At 38.2% G+C, this 19,259-nt stretch overlaps 1 protein-coding gene across 2 annotated transcripts; it reads left to right on the top strand.

The window, feature by feature from the left end:
• The first annotated feature begins 7,398 nt into the window (after positions 1-7,398).
• Positions 7,399-19,140, top strand: LOC122835992 (guanine nucleotide-binding protein G(i) subunit alpha-1-like). 2 transcript variants are annotated; one of them, XM_044125565.1, is made up of 10 exons: positions 7,399-7,413; positions 7,649-7,782; positions 13,822-13,864; positions 15,023-15,164; positions 15,892-16,049; positions 16,130-16,258; positions 17,295-17,424; positions 17,492-17,645; positions 17,896-18,088; positions 18,169-19,140. In XM_044125565.1, exons 2-9 carry the CDS (start codon positions 7,665-7,667, stop codon positions 18,084-18,086), a joined length of 1,065 nt encoding a protein of 354 aa, XP_043981500.1. In that variant the 5' UTR covers positions 7,399-7,413; positions 7,649-7,664; the 3' UTR covers positions 18,087-18,088; positions 18,169-19,140. The 2 variants fall into 2 exon arrangements, with proteins under 2 accessions (XP_043981500.1, XP_043981501.1); XM_044125566.1 differs by having other exon boundaries at positions 7,400-7,413; positions 7,654-7,782.
• Positions 19,141-19,259: the final 119 nt, after the last annotated feature.

Raw genomic sequence — 19,259 nt, 5'->3', positions numbered from 1 at the left:
ATTCTGAGTCCCACAAAGACATTAAATTCAGCGATGCTGATTGGCCAAATATTTATTATTTTCTCCTAGCAACTACGCGTGATTGGCTAGTTAGTTTCAATTCTCGGGAGCTATCAGAAGTGCCACAGGAGGGTGTGTAGAGCAGGGGTGTGAGACTTTTACTATCAAAAGAACGATTTTACTCCTTCTTCATCCAAAGAAAAATAATCTGGAGCCGCAAAACATAACACAGTTTATAAAGCTGGACAAGTTTTATTCCTTTTCTATTTCAACCTGTTATATTATGACAGGTTAGAGATTAGAGACATCAGATACTGTCCCTGTGTCTTTGTGATATCTAGTATTAAAGACATGATGCCACTTCTACCTAGTTTTCATAGAAGTGGGAGATGAGCTGCTTTAGTTTTGTATACTTACCTTTGTACTGTAAATGATGTAGACAGATCAGTAGAAAGTATCCTGCATGTGGATGGGTCTCCTCCTCTGGAAAGACCCAGTGTTTTGTGTGTGTGTGCTAAAGAGAGTGACAGTTCAAATAGGGAGGGGTCATCAAGCTGTTACTGACTGTTGTTCTGAATCCCTTAAGCAAGGGCTGCATGTTTAAATTAAGAAGAGACCAGGACATAAAGGGAGAAATGTCTGATTCATGACTGTGGAGAGCTCTGGCCTCTGCAGCACAAAAACACAATAATCTCTCGTTTCCAAAGCTCAGGCAATCAGGAGGAAAAAGCACCGATGGGCTTAAATATAATGAAATGGTGAAGTTCTACTGAAGAGGACAACAGAAGAGGGCCGCCCTGTTTCTCTGCTGCTACAGGACTTTAACCTTTAAGACTCTGTTGTTTTGACCTTTTAACCAAACGCAGTCTTCCCCCGTTGGTAGATGACCTTACATTGATGGAATTACCACTAAGAATAATTTTCCTCTGCACAAAACTATTTCATGATTTGGGACCAGAAATATTTTATTTTAAAAAATGTTAACCAGTCAATCAACACAGATCATACAAATAAAGCTAAAAAGTTCAACATAAACCATAAAAATATATTATCTTTAATTTTTCTCATCATTAGGAATGGTGATTGATATTTCACCTCCTGCCACTAAAAATAGCTAAAAAAAAATAAAAAATAATAATAATAATAATATGCATACTGAACATAAATTTAATAGATAATGTGTTTGGGGTCCCCTCAGACAAATATATTTCTAGATATGATCTCTGGATCCTGTGAATAGATGTTTGTCTTCTTTCAGATTAAAATGTAATGTGAGGTATTCCAGATTTCACATTTTTCACTCCCAAATCTCAACCTGATCAACATAAACTCAGAAAAAAAAACTTAAAGCCCCTTGAGGCAGGTAATTTTGACAAAAAGTGCAAACAACAAGAGTCAATCTTAGATATTCTCAGAAAAACCCAGATTTCCTGGTGACGCATGTTGATGGCTGTTTCATGATTCTGCTGCCATCTAGAGGCCTGATCTCTCTCTGCGCGTTCACGCTTATCTCTACCTTGAAGGTTCAATAAAACACATTTAACAGAGTTTTAAATGTCAGGGTTTGCGCGTTTAAATGTGGGTGGAATAAACTAATAATAATTCATTCTGTAATATTTTACGAAGCCTTGTTTTAATTAACATTTAAACATAAACTTGTACTGTTGCATCATGCTGGTTTTTTTCCCTGTCTTTTGGTTGGTATCACGATGACAATCTTTTATTTCTGAAAATAACCCAAAATCTTCAAGAGGCCTTTGTGGCAGATGGAGGTGATATGTTACCATGGAGATGGCAGTCACTCTGTGACGTATGTAGAAGGCTTAATTACTGTCGCCAAAAAGAGAGGGAGGAAACGACTGGTCTGGATGGTTTTATTGAAAGGATCAAGGCTCGGATCAAGAATTATCTGTGAATCCCCTCGGCGATCTTTTTTCAGCCTTCCTGTTGCGTCTGATGACTGAAACATTCTCAGAGTTCAGATATCGCTTCCTGTTTCAAGGCTGTCAGCTTTTGACAGTTGTTATTAGTAAAGTAATTTCAGTATTTGGTATTCAGAGCACAGCAATTTAGCCATCTCATTGAAAATAACATAATTCTCATAATTCATTAAAATAGGGATGCTCAAGTCCAGTCCAGGAGAGTTACTATTCTGCAGACTTCAGCTGCATCCCTGCTCCAACCCGCCTGAATAAAATGGCTGAATTGTCGGCCTGCAGAGGTCAGGTGACGACCATCTGATTTGATCCAGGTGTGTTAGAGCAGCGATGCATCGAAAAGATGCAGGACTGTAGTTTTCCAAGACTAGATAGGGGCATCCTTGACTTAAGTATCAATTAGGTCCTGAGTAATATTATTAATCAGATTTATAAAATGAATAAAGTGATCAGAATAATTTATTTTCACTTAAAATATTCCTTGTTTAATGTTCTACATTGCGATTATTCATTGATACACAACCCAGCCAAATTCAGTTCAGCAGTTTCAAAAGTTTATTAATGCATTATGATAATAATAACTCTAGACAATACAATTTAAACATTATTTGTTCACTCTGGGGACACTTTACAGTTACAGCAACTGTAAAGTGCTGTAACTTTACAGCACTTTACAGTGCTGTAACAGTGCTGTACAGGGGACACTTTACAGTTACAGCAACTAGAAGGAAACGTAAACAAAAAAACTTAAATGCACACTACTGAGACAGATCTTATAACAAACAAAAACACATTTACATAAAGTAGTAAGTGAGCATTTTAAAACAAAATATTTTAAAAAATGTTGGAAATTAATTAAAAAACTGTAAATAAAAACATAAAACAATAAGCATGCATTAGTGCAGTTGAGAATATTATGTGCAAGAGATGGGGCAAAAGATGTCAAAATTTACATAATTTACACCAGCTGACTTTTAATTCTTCATCCTGCAGCACAGTGGATGATAAACACACACTAATGAGTCTCACTCTGTGTCCCTGATCTCCATGAAGCAACTGGATCACCAGTTTGCTGATGAGCTGTTCCGTCATTGCACCATTTATCTCTCGCTATTAAAAAAGTCTAAACATTTCCTGTTGCCCGGGGGTTCGCCGACATGGTGGTGCCATGGCAGCAACAATACACCCTCCTCCCCCCAGTCAGAGAAAAACAAATCCACACACGTGCCTTTGGTGATCCTGACTAGTGATATGCTGATGATTAATAAGAAGGATCAGATATACTGACTACGCTTGCGCCGTGCATGCAAAGACAAATCTTTCCATGTTCATTTCGAGTGGAAAAATTATGACACTAGTTTGCATGATGTTGAGGTCATCTGCAAAGAAAATCATATGTAAAGTGAGGAGATGAATTCTGACCACATGTCAACCCTTTTCCATCCTGTGTACGTAAATAATAGGAGGACACAAACATTAATTTGAGCTCAATCTGAGTTTGATCCTGAAATGAGAACATGGAGAACAGGATTTTTTTCTGTCACTTTTTGTGAAACAGTTCACTCTTAGTCATTCCAAGAAGTGACCCATAAAATAAACTAACACATGGTCATTCATATCATTTAAAAACATTTTTTTACTACCTCTTTGTTTACTTTAGCTGGGCAGATTTCTTCTGCTTTAGAGCCGGGGCTAATTTGAATTCATGGATGTGGTCACCGCAAAGCTCAACCACAGGGTGTAACCCTCATTTGGGAGCTTATCCCTTCTCCTCCTGACAGCGGCACGGCAGGCCTTTCCTATCAGAGCAACCCCCATTTGGCTCACATCTTCTCTAAATAATTAAAAAGAAATCCCGAGCCCGAAATCAGATTTGGGTTCCGCTTTTTGTTTCCCTCTTTGGTTCTTCACACATGGAAGTATGGAAGTACCCATATCCCTTGAATTTTTCCTAAATTTTTTTTCTCATTAATTTCCAATCCAATATATTTGAATATATTTGATTGGGATTTCTAATGATGGGACAATACAAAGCAGTGCATAATCTGAAATTGGAGTAAAATGAAAGATGTCCTTTTAAAGGGTTTTAAAATACAAAGGCTGAAAACTGTGGTCTGCATTCAGTTTGGATTCCTCTGAGTCAGATAGTCCTGAATAAAATCCAGGGCAACCAATTGCCTTCAAAGTCAACATCTGTAAAACATATTCTAACGTTTTAAACCTCTAAAGGATATCTCACCCTAAAAGGCTGAGTGGAAAAATAAAACACGCTAAATGCAAACAGAAAACCTTAGAACTGAGTTGGTTTTTGTTAATAATGACGTGTCTGCCATTTTCTCACAAAGCATACAAATGAAACATCAGTGGAGCTGATTTGCCTAAGTTGTCATGATGTTGCCTGCACAACCAAAGTGTTTACAGCTCCCGTCAGAACAGCAGCAGCAACGAGTTTCAAAAGCTGAGATACATTTTGAGATTTAAAAAGCTATTAAATATGGGGACAAAAAACGTTTTTAGACGTGTTAAAAATATATTTCTGTAAACACCAAAAGCACAACTTTATAAAATGAATTCTGATCAACTAGAATTGGAATAAATACAAGGTCACTTCATTCAATCAATCAACTGCACCATTTTTAGTGTTCCTTGTTTTTCGGCGTAAACTTTAATCTATCAGCCTTTTTTTGGTGGTCATGCAGAGGCGGGGTAACCCCTGGAAAGGTCGCCAGTCCATCACACAACACAGAGACACACATTAATATGTTTTTTTCTGATAAAGACATGCTAATGAACATGAACAAACAAAATTACTGCAGTTTTTGCTTAGAGATGTGGCACAAACCCATGTTATGCAAACAAATATGCTGTGACCACATAAGCAGGAAAAAGCCATATTGTGGTTCTGACTTGCTGGTTAACAATTATCAAGATTTGTCTGCAATCGTTTCTCTCGGTTTTACTACAATAAGCTATAAGTATTTATTAGTGAAGGGCTGCACAGTGTGGCAGTTGGTAGAGTTGTTGCCTTGCAGCAAGAAGGTCCTGGGTTCGATTCCCGGACCGGGGTCTTTCTGCATGGAGTTTGCATGTTCTCCCTGTGCATGCGTGGGTTCTCTCCGGGTTCTCCGGCTTCCTCCCACAGTCCACAAACATGACTGTCAGGTTGATTGGTCTCTCTAAATTCTCCCTAGGTGTGAGTGTGTGTGTGCATGGTTGTTTGTCTCGTTTGTCTCTGTGTTGCCCTGCGACAGACTGGCGACCTGTCCAGGGTGAACCCCGTCTCTCGCCCGGGACGCAGCTGGAGATAGGCACCAGCAACCCTCCTGACCTCATTAGGGACGAAGGGTGTTCAGAAAATGGATGGATGGATTTATTAGTGAAATAACATTTTAAAATCCTTGCAGTATCTTAACTGTAGTTGTCTTTGAGTACTTTCTTGTAGAAAGCCACCATATGTTGAGACGTCCCACTTTGCTGACCCCCGTTGGTGACCTTACGCAAGTTTTGTTCCACCTCTGTTCCCTTGCCATTTTTTGTCATTTTTCTTTAAACCAGAGCTCTAACCGTTTAACTAATGTAAAAATGGTATTCTTCTTAGCAAAATAATTGTCTGAGGTGAAAAAGATGGTGAGATTAAATCACTGTAGGCAGCAAGTTTCCTCGGATGGTTTGAGTTGAACTTACCAGGTTCTACTGTGTTTCCAACATCAAATATCAGGGAGTTTGGGGCAGAACCTGTGGTGTGTGTTGTCAAGATCAGGGTTCTGTGAAGGAATCCATGCAAGGAGAAAAATTAAACACCACAATTTGACATGTGTGATCCCTGAACAATCAAACTTAAAGCCTTTTTGCAAATTATAAAAAAGTCAGCCATGAACATTCAGCCTATGTGGTCATGGCTGAGTGGATTAGGGATTTTGTGAACAACTTAAACATCCATAACAGAACAGATAGTGATTACTGGTATATAAAGTCACTGGACCAACATTCTGAGACCCAGAAAGAACTATTTTTGGAGAAAAAGGGCAAGTTTATTTCAACAAATCATCACTAGCTTTGTTTCTAATCTGTAAAACATTGGCAAAATATTTCAAGCAAAATGTTACAAGATATTTTAGTGTGAGCTGATTCTTTGCTACATGGGGTAGATTTCTGTCTAAAACTCTGAAATAGTAGAAACTTTGTAGAAACAAATTGACCAGAGCAAAAGTTGGTAAAAGTTTGCAGTTCTTTTATTCTCTTATTAGAAGGAAGACATTAGGCCATACCTATGTTCATAGATGTCCTTTATTTTCTTGCATGGTTTCTATCATTCAAATGTCACTGTTCTTTCACTCTATTTATGAGGATTTGATATTTGTTGCTCAGCTTTATGTTCCTCCCACACAGTGAAAACCTCAAGGACAGTACAACATAAAAGAAAGTAGTATAATTTCAGCTTCCTGTCTGATTCTTTTATCTGTGCCATGGCTGAATGAGTGTTTGGAAGATCCAGTTACACATTAAATTATGTCAGCTCACTTCTGGAAATATATATGGTTGTATTTCAGCTTCTTTTGAAAAAAAAAAAAAATGTTAGAGGAAGGTTGGAAAGCCCTTTGACATTACATCAATTACTCTTCCCAATTATACCCACAATAAAATATGAAAGATACTGGAGAGGGTGCAGATTAAAAAAGATCTTGTTCATAAATTGAAATCTTCAAGATTGACTGAAATAACAAAATAGTTGCAGTCTGCAGAAAACATCCAAGGTCGGATGAAACAAAGATTGAACTATTTGACAATGATGACCAGAAGAATGCATGAAGGACTTAAGACGGCTGAATCACCTCATGGCATGGTGGAGGTAGCATCATACTGAGGCTGGGTCTGTATCACTGTCAATGGTACTGGTGGATCCCTGAATTCCTACTTCACCCTTACAGGGTTGCTTTACAACCAATGATGAAAAAGCATCCTTTCAAAGGTTGTGTTTAGTTTATCTTTTTATGTTTTTTTAAGACAAATTATTTATTTTATTGAAGTCTTTGGATTTCCTTTAGATTATGGTTAGATATGAATTACAAATGCATATTCATGAAGTAAATGAACCTGCTATGGAAATGTTTCTTTAGCTATTGTGCATTTACATCAAACTATGAACTGAATGTTGACTAATGTATGTCGTCCCTTTAAAAAACCCCACTTTGAATTAAATATATACAGCCAAAACTACTATATTTTTTCAAATTAAAAAATATAAACCCCAGAAAAAGATTAATGAATCCCTGCCTCTAACAACTTTTTTCTCTCCACCAGTTCTGTGAAAGCCTGTTGCACTGCAACGCATGCGCAGTTCAGTGGTATACGAGACGAAGAGGAAACGAACATTTTTACAGCTCCGTCGTCGATGCAACAATTTGTTCCCGTCTCGATTCTCCGGGAATAACTGGATACATCTGACTGGTTTGACACTGGGACGCAAATAGAAGAGGTAGTTGCCCCACAGCCCCTCACTTTAGGTCTCAACTCGGGGATTTTGGCTTTAAAATCGGGGAACTGAGAACGAGGTCTGGGCGTGTTTGAGTCTCGAGTGTTGTAGAGACAGGCTGCTTCCTCCTCCTCTTCCTCGCCAGTCTGGATGCTAGCTTCGGTAGCCTCTGCATGCTGTTGCTGCCGTAGTTATTGAAGTTGTGCTCCAGTAAGCGGTAATCTGATTTATTTTGAAGACCAGGTGAGAAGAAGATGGGGTGTACTCTGAGCACGGACGACAAGGCGGCGCAGGAGCGGAGCAAGATGATCGACAGAAACCTGCGGGACGACGGAGAAAAGGCTGCCCGGGAGGTCAAGCTGCTGCTGCTGGGTAAGAAAAAGATGGATGGACGGAGTGGACTGGGTGTGTTAGCCGGAGATGGACGTTACTGTTAGCTTGTGCATGTCGGGGGTTTCTTATTTAATGTTCCCAAATTACACTTTTATTCGTGAATTTATCAAAACTGGAGGCGTTTCTTTTTTTTTTTTTTTTTTTTTCTTTTTTTTACTACATGAGTGGAGCTGCGGTTCTTCTGTTAGCTAAACTTTAGGTTGTACCCATTGTGTTGTCCATCCTCAACAAATTTAAATCAACTTTCAGTCACCAATAGCGTGTTTATTCTGGCTCAGGGCGCTTTTATCCTCCAGTAAATCCGTAAGCTAATTTAACTGTAAGATAATGAGCTGCTTTAGCGGCACGGATTAGTTAGCCAGCAAGACGCGTTCAGGGTCGGATCTGCTGTCCAGAAGCGCTTTGTACGGGATCTGCACCGCTGTTTGATCACATTCAGTAACATACATGCTGCTCAACCTCCTTCAAACCCACAGCAGCCTCGCTGATGTCCAGATACCCATCTAGAGTGCATGCGTGGGTCATAAAAGTGAAGGTTTGAAAGAGAGAGCAGTTATCCCAGTTATGCTGCTCAACAAGTCTGAATGCATTCCAGCTTCAAAATGTGGTATAACAATACAATACAAATGCGTCAAAATAAACTATTTCACCAAAAAGAGCAATAAATATACACCGAAGCCCATTGAAAAGTGTGAAAAAATGCTTTCATAAAAAAAAAAAAAAAATCTTTGAATGATTGCCGAAAAAGTTAGTTTTCCAGCTAAGGAACATGTAGGAAAACAGAAAGTAAGACTTTGGAACCACTTTAAATACGTTTACCATAATTTTAACTGTTCTCTTTTTAATTTATCTCATAAAATCCCAACATTTTAGGCACAACTATTTTCAAAATCATAAGTACACGAAGATGTCCCGTTGTTCTCGACGCGTCAGGGACAAATTTTACCCAACGAAACAGCAGATAAACACGGTGAACCAGGAGATTTTTAGACCATTAACGTGTTGAGGAAACAGCAGGAAGAGGTTAATACCTTTAATCTTTATGTTGTTACTTTATGCTCTTTAAGGCCAAAATTACACATCTTTAATTACACTTTTAAAAGGTGCCATAAATTGATCTATAAAACTCAAGTATGGAGAAATATGTTTTTTTCTTTTCAATAAAAAGTACACAGGAAACCTGGACAAATAATTTTCTGCCTTGAAATAAACAGAAAAAAACTCTATTTACAATAGTTACCATGGGAAGATTTAATATTTTCAAAATTCTGAAATTCTGATACCATGATTTGTGTGTGGTGGTGAAACACTGAGTGTCGGTCTTGATGAAATGATCTCCAGAAATCCTTTTTCAGATTCATAACTTCTTGCTCAAAGCACATTTCTGCCATTGTAGTCACACAGGACTAAAACAGTTTTCATAAATAAATATTCAGGTTGTCAAACTCCTGAAACATTACACCAGTCCTGAAGAACTGGTGTAATGCAACGTTCTGACATGTCGCTGGCTCAAAACACTGAAAACAAATGTCTGACTCATCTCCTCAATCAGCTTCTATTGATAACGTCTAAAAGCTGCATTAGACCGGCTTTTGAGGACTTCATAGTGTTGCACAATGGCTGTTTAGCGTTTTTTATGTCCAAGTGTAATGGACATAAAAATCTGTGATATTTGAAATGTTCAAGTACAGATGGGTTAGAGGCATCATGTCTTTGCCAAAAGACTTCTACTGATAGAAGTAAAAGCTAAAAAGTTAAAGTGTCAGCTCTGACACAATGACGGATGAACTGTAGGACTGTGTAATTGTATTAATATTATTGTTAAATCATTAGGACACTGTTAAAAATGATTTCCACATTTTCCTCACTCCTCTTCAGCTGTCATTAAGGTGCATGCAGGTCAGTATGTGAATTGCAGCGTCATGTGTGGGCAACCACAAATAGGCAAAATATATTATTACCATGCAAAAGCATGGATGCTTGATCCATGTGAGATAGTAGCCAATAGGAGTTTATTACAAACGCTCCATATTGCACACATCAGTATTGCGATAGTGATATTCTTGCAATGTATTGCGTTGATCCAATAGATGGATGTACTGTGTTAATCCAAGCTCGTGACTTCTCTTTATCGCTGCAGCTGAAATAAAACTGAGATGGTAAAGTAAAATGTTAACAGCCTCAAGAAAAGTATGCAAAATATGTGTGGAAGAAAAATCGACAAAAGACTGATATTGGTCTCATGTTTTACTATCCACGTTTGAAGGAATAAAGTTACGCTCTATATAACCTGTTGTATGTAAGTTTAGTTTCCTTATAGATAAATATTTTGAAATCAATAATTATTAAAATGAATCAATAATTATGGACAATTATTGATACGGTTTTCAGCTGTATCGGCCAACCATAATTGCATATATGTTTAAATCTTTCTATCATATCCAGGATTCCTTTTTTTTGTATGTGATCCTAGTAAGATCAGAGTATGTGGAAAATAAAAATCAGTAGTTTCTAGAATGAGTACAGGACGTCCACAAAGCAGTTATGAGTTCACATGTTGTCGTTACGAAATGCTCTGGTGATGAACACTTTTATGTTGTTTTGTTTTGTCAAAGTTTAGCAGCTTTCAAACAACAATAAATTCTTTAACCAGTTATAAAATCTCTTATTTTGCAGGCTGATTATGTCTGAGGTCTGAAAACATAAATGCTCATCTTCTGCACAAAACTCTGTTTGTAAAATAGTATTATTATTTGAAGGAATGCTGCCACACCTTTCCCCACTGCTCTCAGCCTGTATTGGTTGACTAGATGGATGGGGCGCAGGTTGCATAGCAACACTAGTGATCTGGCTGACAGCAGTATGCATCTGTCACAACTTAAATTACACGACAGACAGCAAAGTGCACGTTTGAACCCTGTAATATGTTGTTTTGCATTATCGGTGGCATTTATCGTGATTAATCTCTGCTTTTCAGTTCTGGTTGGTGCCACTTTTTTTCCCCCTGTTGCCTAATGCAGTACACTGTTGACCTGCTGATGGCTTATGTAAGTGTATGGGCCTCATTTGCGATGCTGATTTGAATTTTAATGCTGGTGGTGTGTAAAAAAAATGTTGTTGTTTTTGTCCCTCGTCAGGATTCCCACAATTACCATCACCAGGATGAGTTTCGTTTGTGCAATTACCATTCGTCATTTCACAAGTTGATGTGTTTCATCGCACATCTAGTTGTTCATTTATTTCAAGTCACGTCCAAATTTCCCAATCTTAAGTATCTTGCAATGTCTTTGCAAAAGACAGCTCAGCCCAGAAGAGGCAGAGTTGTCGTTTTTCTTTCAAAATAAATCTGCTTTTATTGCGCTGGAGCCTTGTGGCACTTTCGAGTCCTTCAACAAGCATAAAACATTAGACTCCTCTGCCTTTTCCAACAATTGGCTTCTGAAGTGTCCTTGAAATCTAACAGCCACAGTGCACTTCAAATTCGTGATTTCAAATTAATATTTTTTTCTTTGGTAATGACATCTCAGTTGAATGTTCGCTGTTTATCATGAGGGACAATGAATTGCAAAACACTGCAGCTCACCTGGGAGCAGAGAATCCCTGCAGAGACGGTATAATTAAAATGTTGTGTGCTCAGCTTCAAACACTTCTGTATCTCAGAGGGACTCTGTACAAAACACTTTAATGGCAAATTCAAAAGCATACCGAAGAGGACTGATTATGTTTCCTATTTTTAATAATATCATCCGAGCACAAAATTGTACAAGCAGTTTGGAGGTGTTTTATGGTTCAATATTGGATGCATCCGAGTCGCTGCAGTGCGATCAGATGGGAGGCTGTAACCCAGATAAATGTAAGCTGTGTGTAATCTTGTTGACAGGAGGATCGAGATGATTAATCCAATTGCTCAAAGATCGCTCTCAACTGGCCCTAAACAGCTTCCATATAATAAAGTGCTGGTGTGTTGCTGCTGAGATTTACATTTTAAGCAAAGTTTGAAAATTTCTCTCATTCTGAACATCAAGCTGCTTCTCTCTACAAATTTTTATTGCAGCTTTAGAATTGTGCAGTAAATGAAGGTATTTTTAGGATTATCTAGTTTATGACTTTTAGTAATTATTTTTCCAAACGGGCAGATTTGTGCAGCAAAGTTACCTGTTTCTTGAAGGGGAGCTCTACCTCCTGAAGGTATTGGAAATGAGTAGAGTGATGCAGAGCGTTGAACAAATATGAGGGCAAGATTTTACTGCAGGCTGCTGGATGCAAATTCTGGTCACTACACACATTAAATTTGTGGGTAGATGTTCATGTTTCAGTTGAAGGGTTTTGTCTTAGTGAGATAAGTTACTTTGTGCAGTTTGGTTTTGTGCATTTGGAGTTCATTCTGTCACTTTCAACAGTGGACATTATGCTGTACTTCACCTTCCTGATGCTGGGAAAGTGTCGTTCGCCAGATGTCACATTTTAAGTCACTCTGGTGGTGATTATTCAGTCACTCGGGTTTTTCAGGGCTTCGGGTTATCTCTGCCTTCTGTAGAAAAATTTTCATTAGTTTTTTTATTGTATTTGCTGCGGGGTCTTTGTTCATTTAGAAGATATTACAAAGCATAGTGGTGCTTTTGTAGGGGCATACGACCAGCATAGGATTCTTATAGTCATAGTAAACATTGTATTGTTACTGTATTTATGCAAAGAATTGAATTAATGCAAAACATGAATGTAGTTTTTAATTTAAAATATAAAAGTGAACAATTATTCCTGCTGCTGAAATACCAATGATTACAGGTTTAATATTAATATGTATAACACCTGCTTAATGTCAAAGCGTGTTTTTCACCCATATTCAATAAATTAGAATATGGGTTCCAATGAGGCTTGTTTGTAAGATTAAAAGCACCTATTGAGAAAAAAAAAATTTATTGGATACATTTATTTATTAAAATTTTTTGTGTGTTTTTTTTATTATTGTCAGCTACTGAAAATGTTAGTTTCATTAGCTGTAAGCCATCTTTAATTAAAAATAGAATAGAAACATCTTTTATCATTTTTCAACATCCATTAAAGAGGCACTATTATGTAAAATCGACTTTTCTTTTTATAGCTTAACATCATGTTTTAATGTTGTTCCCTCATCAAAAACGTACCTGGACTGTTGCCTTGATTCTTTCATGCATGTTTGAGAAATCCTATAATCTCCATGGCAACCATTCAGCTGTGGGTTGACCTAGAGTCGACTTCAAGATGCAGCTCCTAGTCCAAGAGTTTCTACCTCACAGATCAGCTCTTTTCCTCTCGGCTCCTTCAGACTAGCCAACATCAATTAGCAAACACCTAGTGGAACTGTGCATCTGCTGAGCTCATTATACGATCTACTTCTCTGTTGCTGGTAAAAAAAAAAATTGTTAAATGCTTAATACAGATGTTGAGATGACTTCCTGTAGGCGGGGTTTCTGAAAGAGCTTCTTAAAGAGACAGAGGTCCAATTTCAAGGTGTTACATTACAAGGTCAAAATATCTTTTAAGTCATATTTGATATGTACAGCATTTTTATAACTGAGGGTAACATAGTTACTGTGCTCTTCAATTGTAATTGTGCTCTTCAATCAGTCAAGTTTATTTATATAACACATTTCAGCATCAAGGCAGTTCAAAAAGGCTTTGCGTTTTTAAAAGACAAACATAAAAAGTTATAAAAAAAACCCCACCAGAAACAAATGTTATATTTTGATGAATGCCAATCCTCAAAATGATCAATAAGCATCAAATTTGTTCGTCAATGGTCCATTTAATTTGTTTAGCTCAAATTTTTTTTGCCTCAATTTAAAGAAACTCAGTGTTTCAGCTGTTTTGCAGTTTTCTGGAGTTGACACTGTGCTTGGAAAATACATGACATTGTCCCGTTAGCTCTCATTCATTATCTAGGATCTTTAACGAAAGGTGTCAGTTGTTGGTATCTATTTTTGTTTTTATGTCTTATCTATGCACCAATCATAACGTGTCTTTTGGTTTCCATTTCAGGCGCTGGAGAGTCTGGGAAAAGCACAATTGTCAAACAGATGAAGTAAGTCTGAAAATGCAAACATACAGTTTCCAGTGTTTCAGAAACAACCAAATCAGCATGTAATAACACAATGAGAATAATCCCGGAGCATTTTCACCCAGACTGTATGAAGACGTACTTTAACGTACAACAGGCCACATGAGATTATTAAGAGGATAGTTGTGTAAAATCAATCCCACATCGTTGTTCTTCTGCAGAGCAGGCGTCCTTTAGTTCACTGAAAGGAGCTGGATTGAGCTCCTCATTGTGACACATGCTGATCAACCTACGTCATCACTGGCAGTTTTTATGGAGCTGTAATTTTCTTCCTTTAAAGGCGACGTGTTTTGTTTGACTGTCGGCCAAAAGCGCCTCATGTTGTTGGCTGCTTGTTGAATACATGCATCTTCATGTTAATTGGGCCTTTAGAATGACACAATTAATGTTGTTCTAATTTCAGTGGTCCCTGAAAAACATTAATACAGTAAAGACTTGATTCAGATGCATTTTATCAAACAATTAAACACAAGAAAATAATTAATTTGGTCATATTTATGCGCAGTTATGTGCATTGTGTTCTCCTCTGAGATTTCTAGTCATGTTGCAAGAAAATCAAATTAGAAAAAAATTAGAATTTCAAAATTATTACAGGATAAATGTGAAATTTTGGTTTGCATTTGAACCATAAATGTATCACACTTATAAGTGTATTGATAAATGCTGATTAATTGGTTAAATGGGCATCAGCTCAGACTAATTTGACCCTCATTGCTCACATTTGATGCTCTGCTGAAATCAGTTGATGTTTCAGATACAAAACGCATTAGCTAACGTGTTGATTAGTTTATTTTTTATGTGAATCTATTTTGTCAAGCATAACATTTAATTTGATCTCAGATTAATTAAGCTGAAAGGTACATTTTATTTTTATGTTTTAAAATTTTCTTAAAAATCTAAATCAACTATTTGATAACGGTTTTAGGAGTGTTTGAAGGGGTTACCTCAGATTAACTTTATACTTTGGTTTTGCTGCCCCCAAGTGGCCAATCAAATGCCACCCTCCAGTTTAAATATTTAAAACCTCAGTAGTTTTATTTTTAATCTTTTGTGTTTATTTAAAGTGATATAAGATCTACTGCAGGTCATTGATGGTTCTGGTGTCCTCTACTTGTTCTTCAGGATCATCCATGAGGCCGGCTACTCGGAGGAGGAGTGCAAGCAGTACAAGGCCGTGGTCTTCAGCAACACCATGCAGTCCATGATAGCCATCATCAGAGCCATGGGACGCCTGAAGATTGAATTTGCTGAATCAGCCAGAAAAGTGAGTCCAAGAAAAGAGCTTATTTAATTTTTTTTCTTGTGTTATCAGGATGGGGAATCTCTTCAGTTTCCTGTTCAGTTCTGATATTGAGCAGATTCACCGGTTCACGACATCGCGTGTTCTTATATCGGCACGCGATGCGATCATCTGAGCATGTTGATCTTCCTCCAAACATTTTATGGATTCAGTGAAGTTTTGTCTCCTGAAACATGGAATAAGACACAGCTAGAGGTCAGCCAGGCTCCAACTCTGGCTGTTTTTAAAACCTCTTTAAAAACACTTTGCTCCTCCTTTTAGAGAAACGCTGAGCTCCAAGAACCCAACTTTATCACAAATGAGAATTTTAGTCTGAACTTGGTTCTGGTTTAAATGTTGAACCATACGGAGTGTAAACTCTTCCAAGTTTCTTTCTTCACAAGCAAGGGAAATGCACGGAGGATCATAAATTGTGACCCATTCAGTAGAGAATAGTCCTGTATTAATAAGTTTTGAAAATGAAACGGAGTCGAGTGAAAACTGTCCAAATACCAAACATATCCGTAAGCTGGGAAGGTCTTGCCCACACTGCAGAACCAGAAGCTCGATTCTTACTGTGGTTTGTTTCATGATTCATTCATTTGAAAATTGTTTTTATACTAGAGTAGCTTAAGAAATCTATTGAGCTTTGATAACTACGTAAATCAGTTTTGTTTTTTTTGTTTTGTTTTCTCATTTCAATAATCTTTAGGATGATGCCCGACAGCTGTTCGACCTTGCGAGTACAGCAGAAGAGGGCGTCATGATGCCCGAGCTGGCCGACGCCATCCAGCGGCTCTGGAAGGACGGAGGCATTCAGGAATGCTTCGGCCGTTCCCGGGAATACCAGCTCAACGACTCGGCATCATAGTGAGAAAATCCCAACTGTACTGGGACGCATTTAGTTGATTTTTATCTTCTAACTTTGTCCTGCCTGTAACTGTTTTTAGCTACTTGAATGATCTGGAAAGGCTATCTGCGCCTTCATACGTCCCAACGCAGCAGGATGTGCTGAGGACCAGAGTCAAAACCACCGGCATTGTGGAAACACACTTTACCTTTAAGGACCTGCACTTCAAGTAAGTTTAACAAGGGATTATTTTGTTTTGTTTTTTACCACCTGTTGCAGTTTACTATCTTTTGAGGCTAAACTTCTGCTAAGCTTCAACCACTGATGGATGAAGTTGGAGGTAGTCGTCTTTTTTTGCAGCGTCACTTTGAGTTTGAGGAATGCTCCAGGATCACATGATGTTGCCACCAATACTTGATCATTTTATTCTGTATTTATAATTTAAAATCTGTGTGGATTGGAGAAAATCTGCATTAAATTCAAACTTTTTCACCCAGTTCTTGTTTTTTTCAGGCTTATTGTGTGTCTTGGAAAAGTGTGGGACTTGATTTTTTTTAATCCAAGTAAGTGTGGAGAAATAAAACAAAGAAATAGTTAGAAATAAAAATACAAATAGACATTTTTGCTAAATAAAAGGATTTTCACTCTGATTTGGAAAATTGCCCTCATTTTTTCTTTCTGGTACATTTCTGGTAGATCACAATCAAAGATTTTTATTCAACTCATTCCTCATTTTGGATTTTACTAATGGATAAAGATATTTTTCAAGAACTTAAAGTACCATTTCATAAGGTTTTCTTGTTACGCCACAACTGATAGTTTGTGGCGTAAAAGGTTAAATAACTCTTTGGTCTTCGGCTGAATCAGAACGAACAACTAACTTTACACCAAACTGAATATTTTTCACTCAATTGTCTGTAATAGTAAAATCAAAGAATTTGTGTTTTATTTAGAAAAGAAAAAAAAATTGATGGAAACTAGAAATATATTTGCATATTGTATTATTATTCCAGTTATGGAAAAAGGTTGAAATGTCTACTTTAAAGCCCAAACGTATGACATTCATGTTTACTGTGAGTGAATGGGAACCTTCTGCACGCTGCTGTACGTTACAGCCTGGGTGGGTGTGAAGGCTGACCTGGTTTACCACTCTGAGGCGCCGCAGGCCTGAACTTTAAATCCTCTTTCAGAACCAATAACTGGTTTATAACTGTCTGCTTCATCTTCCCGCTCCAACATTGATCCGTGCGTTTCTGTGACGTCAGGATGTTTGACGTCGGCGGACAGAGGTCCGAGAGGAAGAAGTGGATCCACTGTTTCGAGGGAGTGACCGCCATCATCTTCTGCGTGGCGCTGAGCGACTACGACCTGATGCTGGCGGAGGACGAGGAGATGGTAAGACTTCAGGGCCTGGGCGTGCTCCACCTGCCGCTGTGTGCTGAACCTCTCTGCTGTCCGTTAGAACCGAATGCATGAGAGCATGAAGCTGTTCGACTCCATCTGCAACAACAAGTGGTTCACAGAGACCTCCATCATCCTCTTCCTCAACAAGAAAGATTTGTTTGAGGACAAGATCGCCAAGAGTCCTCTGACCATCTGCTTCCCTGACTATGAAGGTGAGTCACAGCAGCAGTTCTTCAGCTCCGGTTTAACCTCTGACCCTGTGTGTGTGGAGCTGATTAATGGACAAAATGTACAGTTTGTCTTAATAAATTTTAAGACAAACTGTATGTGTGTTCATATACCCTGACAGAATAATCCATTTAAAACAGCTCTTAAGTATTGATTTATTATTTTTGTTGTTCTGATAATTGAGGTGGCTTTTGGCTGCAAAAAATGCTTCTTAACTCTGAACCGTAATTTTAGGTCCCAACACCTACGACGACGGTGCGACCTACATCCAGTTCCGGTTCGAGGACCTGAACAAGAGGAGGGACGTCAAGGAGGTCTACACCCATTTCACCTGCGCCACTGACACCAAGAACGTGCAGTTTGTGTTCGACGCCGTCACAGACGTCATCATCAAGACCAACCTGAAGGACTGCGGCCTTTTCTAAAGGTACCGCCGACTCCTTCTGACACCAGCTGAGTGACTCGGGTTCCCCTGCTCTTCCTCTAATCAATTTTCTTTCTATTCAGGCAGAGAGTCGGCCAACCAAGTGACTTAGTTCAACCCGGAGTCGGCGTGCTGGATGGGCCCTGACGAGAATGTCACTTTTAACCTCTTATTAACTTATGTTCATCTCTAAAAGTTTGAAAGATGGTGTGTAGAGAAAATGTTTTCTGTAAAATATTTGTACAACAGTCTATGGCCATGGATTTTTAGAAATTTTAAATTGTTTTACTTATTTTATTTTTTATATAAAGAAGGGCAGTTATTTGCCAGTTTGAGGGTCCAAAAATGAACTTTTTTTTTTTTTTTTTTCCCTGTTACCTTAGTTACAGTGTGTGCTCTTCTTTTTAAAGTCAGTGTAGCTTTGACCATTTAACTCTTCACTCAGTCACCTGAATTACTCTCTGGGCATTTTCAGCCTCAGTTTTTGTGTAATTTCATCTCTCCATGTAGAAAAACTGCAGACCAGTTCACTCTGATGCTGACAAACTGTGAGTGTGTGTGTGTGTGTGTGTGTGTGTGTGTGTGCTGTGAGTGATAGCTTTGTTTGGATTGAAGCTGGATGCCTGTCTGAGTAACTGTCTCTGTCTGTCTGTGTGAGTGAATGTGTGCACCATATAAGCGAAGGGACTTTTATTTCTCTACTTGTCATCCTCTTTCAAAGTTGTATTTTTCTAAGCGACCAAAAAAAAGAAGCTACTCTCATTAATTAGTCCAAGTTGTTGACGTGCTCCTGCAAACATTCCCGGAGAATCATGAGGGAAAGAGGATGGCAGAGGCGGCTTTGTAGCAGATTTGGGATCCGGTGTATATCTGTGTTCAGTGTAAAGACAAACCTGAATGGGTTCATGATTGGAACACGTGATGGTTTCAAGTTGCATATAACCCACCTATGATCCATTTTGTTTCCATTGGATATATGGACATTAGCGGACTAATCTCCATGATTTTGCTAATAAAAGAGCTGTTCTGGTGAAACCAGGACAACTTGTGCAACAGATGTGTTCATGCTTTGCTTTTATTTCCCAACAGAGAAAAATGTGAAATTGTGTCTGTATGTGTAGAAGCAGCTGAAGCGTTTTACAATATTCTGTCAATGATCCTGTGGCTTTTTTAT

This window comes from Gambusia affinis, linkage group LG08 (assembly GCF_019740435.1).
Source record: "Gambusia affinis linkage group LG08, SWU_Gaff_1.0, whole genome shotgun sequence".
NCBI classification, from domain to species: Eukaryota; Metazoa; Chordata; class Actinopteri; order Cyprinodontiformes; family Poeciliidae; genus Gambusia; species Gambusia affinis.
Note: the sequence above shows the minus strand (reverse complement) of the source record. Positions and strands in the feature narration are given on the sequence as shown.

Bases quoted from the DNA above. Each gene is read 5' to 3' on its own strand.
- LOC122835992 (XM_044125565.1), top strand. From the start codon at position 7,665: ATGGGGTGTACTCTGAGCACGGACGACAAGGCGGCGCAGGAGCGGAGC. The intron at 7,783-13,821 runs GTAAGAAAAAGA...TTTCCATTTCAG, and splicing joins GGTCAAGCTGCTGCTGCTGG to GCGCTGGAGAGTCTGGGAAA. The intron at 13,865-15,022 runs GTAAGTCTGAAA...CTTGTTCTTCAG, and splicing joins ACAATTGTCAAACAGATGAA to GATCATCCATGAGGCCGGCT.